Source organism: Mobula hypostoma, chromosome 6 (genome assembly GCF_963921235.1).
Source record: "Mobula hypostoma chromosome 6, sMobHyp1.1, whole genome shotgun sequence".
Classification (NCBI taxonomy): domain Eukaryota; kingdom Metazoa; phylum Chordata; class Chondrichthyes; order Myliobatiformes; family Myliobatidae; genus Mobula; species Mobula hypostoma.
The window spans coordinates 4072070-4084996 of record NC_086102.1 but is presented as its reverse complement, the minus strand read 5'-3'; the positions used below and the strand labels follow the sequence as shown (position 1 = coordinate 4084996).

The 12927-nt window shown below is 50.1% G+C and overlaps 1 protein-coding gene across 1 annotated transcript in view; it reads left to right on the top strand.

Annotated features, from left to right (window-relative positions):
- pwp2h (PWP2 small subunit processome component) overlaps nt 1-9424 on the top strand; it is a 53728-nt gene extending 44304 nt beyond the window's left edge. Inside the window, exons 19-21 of the mRNA XM_063049762.1 lie at nt 3480-3630; nt 5275-5349; nt 7255-9424. Coding sequence (XP_062905832.1) covers nt 3480-3630; nt 5275-5349; nt 7255-7402 — 374 coding nt within the window. The 3' untranslated portion in view covers nt 7403-9424. The remainder of the gene's footprint in view (nt 1-3479; nt 3631-5274; nt 5350-7254) is intronic.
- The last annotated feature ends 3503 nt before the right edge of the window (nt 9425-12927 follow it).

Here is a 12927-nt window from a genome sequence, read left to right as displayed (position 1 = left end):
GACCCGGAGACACGGAGTGAGTGTCAGTAACACAGGGGTGTTCGAGAGTGACCTGGAGACACAGAGTGAGTGTCCGTAACCCAGGGGTGTTCGAGAGTGCCCCAAAGACACAGAGTGAGTGTCAGTAACCCAGGGGTGTTCGAGAGTGACCTAAGGACACAGAGTGAGTATCTGTAACCCAGGGGTGTTTGATTGTGACCTGGAGACACAGAGTGAGTGTCAGTAACCCAGGGGTGTTCGAGAGTGACCCCGAGACACAGAGTGAGTGTCAGTAACCCAGGGGTGTTCAAGAGTGAGACAGAGTGAGTGTCAGTAACCCAGGGGTGTTTGAGAGTGACCCGGAGACACGGAGTGAGTGTCAGTAACCCAGGGGTGTTCGAGAGTGACACGGAGACACAGAGTGAGTGTCAGTAACCCAGGGGTGTTCGAGAGTGACCCCGAGACACAGAGTGAGTGTCAGTAACCCAGGGGTGTTCAAGAGTGAGTGTCAGTAACCCAGGGGTGTTTGAGAGTGACCCGGAGACACGGAGTGAGTGTCAGTAACCCAGGGGTGTTCGAGAGTGCCCTAAAGACACAGAGTGAGTGCCGTAACCCAGGGGTGTTCGAGAGTGACCTAAAGACACAGAGTGAGTATCCGTAACCCAGGGTGTTTGATTGTGACCCAGAGACACAGAGTGAGTGTCAGTAACCCAGGGGTGTTCGAGAGTGACCCCGAGACACAGAGTGAGTGTCAGTAACCCAGGGGTGTTCAAGAGTGAGACAGAGTGAGTGTCAATAACCCAGGGGTGTTTGAGAGTGACCCGGAGACACGGAGTGAGTGTCAGTAACCCAGGGGTGTTCGAGAGTGACCCCGAGACACAGAGTGAGTGTCAGTAACCCAGGGGTGTTCAAGAGTGAGACAGAGTGAGTGTCAATAACCCAGGGGTGTTTGAGAGTGACCCGGAGACACGGAGTGAGTGTCAGTAACCCAGGGGTGTTCGAGAGTGACCTGGAGACACAGAGTGAGTGTCCGTAACCCAGGGGTGTTCGAGAGTGCCCCAAAGACACAGAGTGAGTGTCAGTAACCCAGGGGTGTTCGAGAGTGACCTAAGGACACAGAGTGAGTATCTGTAACCCAGGGGTGTTTGATTGTGACCTGGAGACACAGAGTGAGTGTCAGTAACCCAGGGGTGTTCGAGAGTGACCCCGAGACACAGAGTGAGTGTCAGTAACCCAGGGGTGTTCAAGAGTGAGACAGAGTGAGTGTCAGTAACCCAGGGGTGTTTGAGAGTGACCCGTAGACACGGAGTGAGTGTCAGTAACCCAGGGGTGTTCGAGAGTGACACGGAGACACAGAGTGAGTGTCAGTAACCCAGGGGTGTTCGAGAGTGACCCCGAGACACAGAGTGAGTGTCAGTAACCCAGGGGTGTTCAAGAGTGAGTGTCAGTAACCCAGGGGTGTTTGAGAGTGACACGGAGTGAGTGTCAGTAACCCAGGGGTGTTCGAGAGTGCCCTAAAGACACAGAGTGAGTGCCGTAACCCAGGGGTGTTCGAGAGTGACCTAAAGACACAGAGTGAGTATCCGTAACCCAGGGTTGTTTGATTGTGACCCGGAGACACAGAGTGAGTGTCAGTAACCCAGGGGTGTTCGAGAGTGACCCGGAGACACAGAGTGAGTGTCAGTAACCCAGGGGTGTTCGAGAGTGACCTAAAGACACAGAGTGAGTATCCATAACCCAGGGGTGTTTGATTGTGACCCGGAAACACAGAGTGAGTGTCAGTAACCCAGGGGTGTTCGAGAGTGACACAGAGTGAGTGTCAGTAACCCAGGGGTGTTCGAGAGTGACCTAAAGACACGGAGTGAGTGTCCGTAACCCAGGGGTGTTCGAGAGTGACCCGGAGACACGGAGTGAGTGTCCGTACAGCTCGTGGGAGTGGAGTGCCAGGGTCCCGGTAAGTGCGGAAGACGCCACTATTCCACCTGTTACCCCCAGGTTGGGGCCACTGGATGAGGCTCGAGTGGGGTGAGTGTGGGAACGGGACGGTGAGGGTGAGGACCGGGGTGAGTGTGGGAACGGGACGGTGAGGGTGAGGACCGGGGTGAGTGTGGGAACGGGACGGTGAGGGTGAGGACCGGGGTGAGTGTGGGAACGGGACGGTGGGGGTGAGGGCGGGGGTGAGTGTGGGAACGGGACGGTGGGGGTGAGGACCGGGGTGAGTGTGGGAACGGGACGGTGGGGGTGAGGACCGGGGTGAGTGTGGGAAGGGGACGGTGAGGGTGAGGACCGTGGTGAGTGTGGGAACGGGACGGTGAGGGTGAGGACCGTGGTGAGTGTGGGAACGGGACGGTGGGGGTGAGGACCGGGGTGAGTGTGGGAACGGGACGGTGAGGGTGAGGACCGGGGTGAGTGTGGGAACGGGACGGTGGGGGTGAGGACCGGGGTGAGTGTGGGAACGGGACGGTGGGGGTGAGGACGGGGGTGAGTGTGGGAACGGGACGGTGAGGGTGAGGACCGGGGTGAGTGTGGGAACGGGACGGTGGGGGTGAGGACCGGGGTGAGTTTGGGAACGGGACGGTGAGGGTGAGGACCGGGGTGAGTGTGGGAACGGGACGGTGGGGGTGAGGGCGGGGGTGAGTTTGGGAACGGGACGGTGAGGGTGAGGACCGGGGTGAGTGTGGGAACGGGACGGTGCGGGTGAGGACCGGGGTGAGTGTGGGAACGGGACGGTGGGGGTGAGGACCGGGGTGAGTGTGGGAACGGGACGGTGGGGGTGAGGACCGGGGTGAGTGTGGGAACGGGATGGTGAGGGTGATGGTGACCTGGGATGTCTCCATGAGGCATCTTTCCCCTGTACATCAGGGCCTGGAGGGTACTGCACTGGACAGTACTGTGTAATAGATTCCTGAGCAAGTTCACTGATGCCCTGTCCACCTGTCTTGTGGACAGGAGGGGTCAGTATACCAGGTCTATTTAAAGTGTGAGAGGTTGCAGTCCGTTTGAATATCGTAAGGTGTTGCTCCTAAGTTCTGGCTGAACTTCAGCCCCGCAATCCTGGTTTATGGGCACCGGTACGGAGAGGGGCGGCCTGCTCGCTGGATGTCGTAGTAGACTTGCTGCTGTGCCTGGTCAAGTTGGCCATTCATGGGTCCAGGCAGTGGGCTGGTGAAGGCTCTGTCCGAGCCGACTGCCTGCCCCTCTTCCGGGACTACGCTCGTGCCAGGTTGCCCTTAGAGAGGGAGCACATGACTATTATGGGTAGAGTGGGTGGATTTCCAGGAGCTGTGTCCCGATCCCGGGAATTGTGTGCATTATAAATGGTAATTACTGGATTTTAATTTGAATTCGATAACGGTATTCTAACCCCTGCCCTTTGTATATCTTTTGTGCTTGACTAAAGCTTTGTATGTTTGTAAGAAGGGGGGGGGGGTGGCAGTGAATCTCCCTGTGAACAGGCTCGCCATACCTCGTGTGTAATGACCAACCTGCCCTCTCTGCAGTTCCAGTCGTCTGTACGACCCTGCCGCCGCTGTACGTGGAGAAGATGCTGCAGTTCATCGCCTCGACCCTGGAGACATCCCGTCATCTGGAGTTCTTCCTGAGCTGGGCTGAGCAGCTGCTGAGCCTGCACGGACAGAAGCTGAAGGCCCGGTGAGTGGGGGCCACGTGGCTTCCCCTCCTGATTTATGGGGGTGGGGGGAGGCTCACTCGATGGAAGCGCCAGTAGTCTTGCTCCTGGACAACTCCTGTGCGTTCGGCACATCGATTTGTCGAGTCCATCTAGTCACTTTGAGATGCGTCTGCATCACTGCCCTGGAGACCCTTCGACTGCCGGTACTTTCGCCGAGGAGTTTGTACCCTCACCCCGTGGCCGCCTGGGTGCTCTGGTTTCCTCCCGCATTCCAGAGTCATGTGGATTGTGCGTGAGTTGTCTCCTGTTGTGTACCAAGAAGACAGATTAATTCAATAGTGGAATAGACCCTTTGGCTATAGTGTCTGTGTGTGTGTGTGTGTGGTAGAGCTACTACGACTTGATGTTTCAATCCCTATGGTAAGTTGGCACTCTCGATGTTGGCAGTGGGTTTGGAGTGGTGACAAGGAGGGAGGGTAGGTACGTCATTGGGGTCATCAGGTGGGCACCCTCCTTTTTTGACGTTTTGTTGATAACCCCATGACGTCTCCAGAGGGCTCAACGATGCTACCTGACGTCCCAGATACACCCCCCTGAGTTCCATACCCTCCTGTCTTCATCTTGCAGCCCAGTTGTTGTCTTTCCTTTTAATCGAAATCCAATTGCTGCTTTCTTCTGCTGCATTTGACAAGGACTTGATTGCTTGTTGGAGGGAGTGACCCCTCACCCCCATCTTCTTCAATAGACTGGTTGTAGATGTAGCAACGAATCCCCTGCATCCCACTTCTACAGGGAAAATCTTGGTCTTCCAGCCATTCTGGGGACAGTTAAACTGCCCAACTGTCTGTACGTGGTCCAATTCTCTCCACTCCCTGTCCATTCGTGTGTCTTAGAGGTGTCAATTATATCAGCTTCCATCACAACCCTGGCAGCCCGTTCCAGGCACCTACCACTCTGCGTGCAAACAAACAAAACTCACCACAGTGTCAGTGGTGGGGAGAGCATGCGACAGTGGTGGGGATACTGTGTGTAACTGTTAGTTTATTGTCAGCTCGGTGTCGATGGGGATACTGTGTGTAACTGTTAGTCTATTGTCAGCTCGGTGTCCATGGGGATACTGTGTGTAACTGTTAGTCTATTGTCAGCTCGGTGTCCATGGGGATACTGTGTGTAACTGTTAGTTTACTGTCAGCTTGGTGTCGATGGGGATACTGCGTGTAACTGTTAGTTTACTGTCAGCTCGGTGTCGATGGGGATACTGCGTGTAACTGTTAGTTTATTGTCAGCTCGGTGTCGATGGGGATACTGTGTGTAACTGTTAGTCTATTGTCAGCTCGGTGTCGATGGGGATACTGTGTGTAACTGTTAGTCTATTGTCAGCTCGGTGTCCATGGGGATACTGTGTGTAACTGTTAGTTTACTGTCAGCTCGGTGTCGATGGGGATACTGCGTGTAACTGTTAGTTTACTGTCAGCTCGGTGTCGATGGGGATACTGCGTGTAACTGTTAGTTTATTGTCAGCTCGGTGTCGATGGGGATACTGTGTGTAACTGTTAGTTTATTGTCAACTCGGTGTCGATGGGGATACTGTGTGTAACTGTTAGTTTATTGTCAGCTCGGTGTCGATGGGGATACTGTGTATAACTGTTAGTTTATTCCCTCAGCTCGGTGGACCTGCTGCCGGTGATCCAGTCCCTTCAGAGGAGCATCCAGCATCACTTCGACACTGTCTCCAAACTGTGAGTCTGTATATGGTGTCTCACCCTGGTTTGTCCTCCCAAAATGCAGCACCTCACACTTGGAGTCATAGAACACTACAGCAGAAAACAGACTGTTCAGACCATCTAGACCATGCCAAAATGTTAATCTGCCGAGTACCATTGACCTGCAGTTGGACCATAGCCCTCCGAACCCCTGCCATCCAAATTTCTCTCCAATGTTGAAATCGAACCCTCATCCTCCACTTCCTCTGGCAGCTCGTTCCACATTCTCACCACCCTCTGAGTGAATATTTCACCCACAATTGCTTGTTTTAGACCCACCCAACCTCAGTGGAAGAAGCCTGCTTGCATTTACCCTATCTATACCCCTCATAATGTTGTAAACTTCTATCAAATCTTCTCAGTCTTCTGTGTTCTGGGGAATGAAGTCCCAACTTTAATCTTTCTCTATAACTCGGACCCTCAGTCTCTGTAACATCGTTTAATCTTTCTGTATAACTCAGACCCTCAAGTCTCTGTAACATCCTTGTAAATTTTCTCTGCTTTCTTTTAATCTTCATTACATCCTTCCTGTAGGTAGGTGACCAAAACTGCACACAATACTCCCAAGTTAGGCTTTGCCAACATCTTGTACAACTTCAATATAACATCCCAACTCCTGTACTCAGTACTTGGATTTATGAAAGAGAACGTGCCAAAAGCTTTCTATCTGTGATGCCATTTTCAAGGAATTATGGACCTGTATTCCCAGATCCCATTGTCCTACCACAGCTTTCAGTGCCCTACCATACACTGTGTAAGACCTACTCTGGTTGGTCGTACCAAAGTGCAACACCTCACACTAATCTGCATTAAATTCCATCTGTCATTTTTCAGCCAATTCTTCAGCTGGTCCAGATGTTGCTACAAGCTCCATTAGCCTTCCTTGCTGCCTACTACACCTCCAATCTTATAGGCAATAGGTGCAGGAGTAGGCCATTCGGCCCTTTGAGCCAGTTCCACCATTCACTGTGATCATGGCTGATCATCCACAATCAGTATCCAGTTCCTGCCTTCTCCCCATGACCTTTGATTCCACTGGTGTCATTCACAAATTTGCTGATCCAGTTAACCACATTTTCATTCATATTGTTGATGTTGATGACCCAGGACTGATTCTGGTGAGTTTCCAAGCACTCAATCTGCCCTGAACTGGAACTCTCCAACCTATCAGATAATGAGACGTTAGAACAGAATTAGACCATTCGGCCTGACCCATCAGATCTGCTCCACCATTCCATCATGGCTGACTTATTATCCCTCTCAACCCCATTTTCCTGCCTTCTCCCCGTAACCTGACTGATCAAGATCTGTCAACCCCCACTTTAAATATACTCAATGACTTGGCCTACACGGTCATCTGTGGCAATGAATTCCATACATTCACCATCCTCTGGCTAAAGAAATTCCTCTTCATCAATGTTTGAAATGGATGCCCCTCTATTCCGAAGCTGTGTCTTCTGGTCCTAGACTCCCCACTACAGGAAACATCCTGTCCACATCCACTCTATCTGTCCCTCTGGTCCTAGACTCCCCACTATAGGAAACATCCTGTCCACATCCACTATCTCTAGGCCTTTCAGTATTCAATAGGTAATTAGATGCCCCCTCATTCTTCTAAATTCCAGTGAGTACAGGCCCAGAGCCATTAAATGATCCTCATACATTAACTGATTCATTCCTGGAATCATTCTCTTGAACCTCGACAGGACCCTCTCCAATGCCAACACATCATTTGTACATAAGAGGTCCTGAACTGCTCACAGTACTCAGTGCGGTCTGACCTGTGGGGGTTCAGTGGGGTGGATTTGACTCAGCGCCATGCCTGCCTGCTGTTGTACGGAGCTGTTTGACTGACGTTGTTCTCACTCCAATGGCCTGTAGGTGTGACTGGAATCGCTACAATATGAGGTTCGCTCTCGCTCTGTCCCAGCAGCGTGGGATGAAACGTCCCGTAGAGGCGGAGGAAACCGACAGCGAGTCCAAGGAATACGAGAGCTCTGGGGATGATCTCACGGAGGGAAGCGATTGAGAACTGTGAGCACTGCTCCCTCCCAGCTCACCACTGCGACTACAGACATGCTACAGGTGGTGTGTACAGTCAGGGACGCAACCGATTCGGCTGTAGGTGAAGTGTGTAGAATTGGTACTTTGCACCACAGGAGTTTACGTGGTCAGCTGGTGTGGACTGGAAGCCATGCTGAGGAAGGAACCATCCATGCTCTGGGAGTGTGTGATGGGACAGTGTAGAGGGAGCTTCACTCTGTGTCTAACTGTCCCTGCCCCGGGAGTGTGTGATGGGACAGTGTGGAGGGAGATTCACTCTGTATCTAACTGTCCCTGCCCCGGGAGTGTGTGATGGGACAGTGTAGAGGGAGCTTCACTCTGTATCTAACTGTCCCTGTCCTGGGAGTGTGTGATGGGACAGTGTAGAGGGAGCTTCACTCTGTATCTAACTGTCCCTGCCCTGGGAGTGTGTGATGGGACAGTGTAGAGGGAGCTTCACTCTGTATCTAACTGTCCCTGTCCTGGGAGTGTGTGATGGGACAGTGTAGAGGGAGCTTCACTCTGTATCTAACTGTCCCTGTCCTGGGAGTGTGTGATGGGACAGTGTAGAGGGAGCTTCACTCTGTATCTAACTCATACTGTTCCTGCCCTGAAAATCACAGGGAACTTTATCTGTGATTCACTCCCTAAGAATATTTTGTGTGATCTGATCCAAACACTGAATTCCTTCCCGGGTCACTTGTTCTGCTACATTGAGACCGTTCTGAATGTAAATAATGTATAATAAATTTGTGATACAGAGTTGGATGTTTTTAATGTAAATTTTGCAGGTTTGGCTATGTTTTCTGACCTGCCCGGTCACGTTGATGGGGAGGGTGTTCGATCCAAAAGAGGAAACTGTTGACTGGGGGTGGGAACAGCCCTGATATGTTGCTGAATCGAGGATGAGTAGTTCACTCCGAGATGTGAACGACACAGACATATGAAGTGTCCCGACTGGCTGGACTGGCCACACAGCATCTACGAAAGGGAAAAACAGTCCAATATTTATTCCTGATGAAGGGTCTCGGCCCGAAACATCAACTGTTTATTCACTTCCACAGATGCTGCCTGGCCTGCTGAGTTCCTCCAGCATTTTGTGTGTTACTTTGGATTTCCAGCATCTGCAGAATCTCTTCTGTTAACAATTCAAACTAATTCCATCTGCCTGTACATGGTCTGTATCTTCCTATTCCCTGTCTGTTCATGTCACGGTTCATACCCCCTTAAAGGCACTGTAGTACTCTCTGGAAAAATAAACACACCCTCTCCCTCTCAGCCGAAAGCTACAACCTCCAGTATTTGATAGTTCTTTCCTAGCTGTGGAGGCCAAGTCCTTGTTTGTATTTAAGGCAAGATACAGGAAGAAGGCAGGAGCTTGGGGCTGAAAGGAAAATTGGATCAGCTATAGTGAAATGGCAGAGCAGACTCGATGGGCCGAATGGCCGAATCTGCTCCTTTATCATTTGGTCTAATTGAATTTGTTCCTTACATCCTTCACATACATGAGGAGTAAAACTCTTCACCTTGCGTCTCCATCTAAATGTGCAATGTGCAATTTATAGTCATTTGTAATAAATGGTATGTAAAACAGGACAGTCAATATAACATAAAAATACAATTGTGTCAGAATGAATTAATCAGTCTGATGGCCTGGTGGAAGAAGCTGTCCTGGATCCTGTTGGTCCTGGCTTTTATGCTGTGGTACCGTTTCCCGGATGGTAACAGCTGGAACAGTTGGTGGTTGGGGTGATCCGGGTCCCCAATGATCCTTCGGGCCCTTTTTGCACACCTGTCTTTGTAACTGTCCTGAATAGTGGGAAAACTCTCAAAGTTCAGAGTAAATTTATTATCGAAGTACATTACTCTGTATGGCCTTGTGATCCTTCTCTTGCGGGCGTTTAGAGGAACAATAAAGAAATACAATAGAATTTATGAAAAACTATACATGGACGAAGGCGGACCAACAACCAATGTGCAAAAGAAGCCAATTTGTACAAATAAAAAGTAATAATGAGTTGCAGGGTCTGTGAAAATGAGACTGTAGTCTGTGAAATCAGTTCAGAGACCAGGTGAGTGAAGTTATCCACACTGGTTCAGGGGCCTGATGGTTAGAGACTGGGTGAGTGAAATTATCCACACTGGTTCAGGAGCCTGATGGTTAGAGACTGGGTGAGTGAAGTTATCCACACTGGTTATCAACCCCGCCCTGAGTGAAGTTATCCACACTGGTTATCAACCCCGCCCTGAGTGAAGTTATCCACACTGGTTATCAACCCCGCCCTGAGTGAAGTTATCCACACTGGTTATCAACCCCGCCCTGTGTGAAGTTATCCACACTGGTTCAGGGGCCTGATGGTTAGAGATTGGGTGAGTGAAGTTATCCACACTGGTTCAGGGGCCTGATGGTTAGAGATTGGGTGAGTGAAATTATCCACACTGGTTCAGGAGCCTGATGGTTAGAGACTGGGTGAGTGAAATTATCCACACTGGTTCAGGGGCCTGATGGTTAGAGACTGGGTGAGTGAAGTTATCCACACTGATTCAGGAGCCTGATGGTTCAGAGATTGGGTGAGTGAAGTTATCCACACTGGTTATCAACCCCGCCCTATCTATGACTTTCATAATCTGATGCATCAACCCTTAGCCTCCAGAAAAGCAACCCAAGTTTGTCCAACCTCTACTTGTAGCATGTGCCTGCTAAACCAGCCATTATCCCGGTAAACCTCTTCTGCACCCTCTCTGAAGCCTCGACATCCTTCCTGTATGGGGTGACCAGAACAGTTTGCAATAATCCAGAAGTGGCCTAAACAGAATTTTATAAAACTGCAAACTGACTCCCTCATTCTTGTATTGAATGCTCCAACAAATGAGGGCGACCACACTGTCACCCTATTGAGTGATGGACTTGGACCCTCGGTACATCAACACTATTTGCAGCATACTTTTCCCTTTTACCTCTCAAGCTAACAGTTCTCACTTGCCCAAATTAAATTCCATCTGCCTATATGTGTGACTGATCTATACCCTGCTGTGTGTTTCGACAATCACCTTTCTTACTTGCCCCTACTGGGGTGTAGGCCGCTGACAGCTCGCCAGAGTCCTGGGCCAGCATTTCACGTTGTCCCGAGGTGTGTCCTTCCTCTCCCGGGTATGAGGTCTTTGCACTTTCTGTAGCTCTGGGTTTCTACGGGATGGGCTTGTAGCCCCATGCCTGACCCCCTCACTTTCAAATCCGGGGTTGGGAACAAAAGTGGTGGAGAGAAATATCTCATTTTTCTGTTGTCTGCAAACACTAATGAGTCCAACTATACTTTCATCCAAATCATTTATAGCCCTCCATTTTACATCATATTGTATGTGGGAGGGAAGGGTTAGATCACCCATCAGGACCGGAGGTCAGAGGAAGAGGTGCAAGGCAGAGGGTGATGGCTGAAATCAGAAAGGAGGGGAGGGTGAAGTAAAGAGATGGGAAGTTGATTGGTGAAAGAGGTAAAGGGCGGGAAAAGCGGGGAATCTGATAGAGGATGGAGGCCATGGAAGAAAGAAAAGGGGGGAGGAGAACCAGAGGGCAGGTAAGGAGTTAAAGTGAGAGGGTGTAACAGGATGGGAATGGTGATGGGGGGGGGTGGCATTACTGGAATTTGAGCAATCAGGTTGGAGGCTACTCAGATGGAAAATAAGGTGTTGTTCCTCCAACCTGAGTCTGGACTCATTACAGCAGGAGAGGAGGATGTGGACTGACATACGGGAAGGAAGTGGAATTAAAATGGGTGGCCACTGGGAGATCCTGTTATTTTGGCGGACAGCTGATCAAGAGTCAGCAAGTGTTGCTTGGGGTCAGTGTGTGTGCTTAGGGTTAATGGGCATGTTTAGGACTAGGGTAAGGGTTTAGTATTTGGCGATATGTTCCGGGTAATGTGTTTTGGATCAGGGAATGTGTGGTGTGTATGGTTATGGGATGTGTTTAGGGTTTAGGTGTGTTTTGGGTCAGGGGATGTCTTCTGGGTGTGTAAATATACTGGATGTGTTTAGGGTCATAGTGTGTAAGGATAGTGGATGTGTTTAGTGTCGGGATGCCTAGGGTTAGGGTGTGTAAGATTAGGGATGTGTGTAGGGTCCGGATGTCTAGGGTTAGTGTGTGCAAGATTAGGGGATGTCTAGAATTAGTGTGTGTAAGGGGTATGTGTAGGGTCAGGGGTTGTGTTTAGTGTTGGGGTCAGATCTTGAATGAGGGAGTAGAGGTTCCAAGGGCTGGTTATTTAAAACTGAGCAACATGGACATTTCTTCCCATCTGGTATGGAGGGGCTACTGCACAGGACCGAAAGAAGCTGCAGAAAGTTGTACATCTCATCAGCTCCATCTTGGGCACTAGCCTACAAAGTACCCAGGACATCTTTGGGGAGCAGTCCATTATTAAGGACCTCCAGCACCCAGGGCATGCCCTTTTCTCACTGTTACCATCAGGTAGAATGGTGAGTGCATGGAATGGGCTGCCGGCAATGGTGGTGGAGGCAGATACGATAAGAGACTTAGATAGGTACATGGAGCTTAGTAAAATAGAGGGCTATAGGTAAGCCTAGTAATTTCTAGGGTAGGGACATGTTCGGCACAGCTTTGTGGGCCGAAGGGCCTGTATCGTGGTGTAGGTTTTCTATGTTTCTCTGTAGGAAATTACAGGGGTCTGAAGGCACACACTCAGCGATTCAGGAACAGCTTCTTCCCCTCTGCCATCTGATTCCTAAATGAACATTGAAGCTTTGGACACTACCTCACTTTTTTTTTAATGTACAGTATTTCTATTTTTGTACATTTTAAAAATTTATTCGATATACATAATTGATTTGCTTGTTAATGTATTATGATGTTTTATTCCTCTCTCTTTACTAGATTATTTATTGTATTGAGCTGCTGCTGCTGAGTTAACAAATTTCATGTCACATGCTGAGATCATAAACCTGATTCGGATCTGCCCTTGCCCCATCCTCTGCTGCAATACCAGGGATAGGGTTCCTCTTGTCCTCCTCTACCACCCTCCTGCCTCCACGTCCAGCACATAATTCTCTGTAACTTCTGCCACTTTCAACGGGATCCCACCACCAATTACATCATTCCCTCCCCTTCCCCCTCTTTCTGTTTTCCACAGGGATCGCTCCCTACACGACTCCCTTGTCCATTTGTCCCTCCCCACTGATCTCCCTCCTGGCACTTATCCTCGCAAGCAAAACAAGTGCTACACCAAACCCTACACATCCTTGCTCAGTACCACTCAGGGCCCTAAACAGTCCTTCCAGGTGAGGTGATACTTCATCTGTGAGCCTGGTAGTGTCATCTACTGTATCTGGACGTAGATTAGGAGACTGTTTCGCCGAGCACCTATGCTCTGTCTGCCAGAAAAAGTGGGATTTCCCAGTGTCCACCCATTTTAATTCCACCTCCCATTCCCATTCTTACATATGTCAATCCATGGCCTCCTCTACTGTAAAGATGAGGCCACACTCAGGAACAAC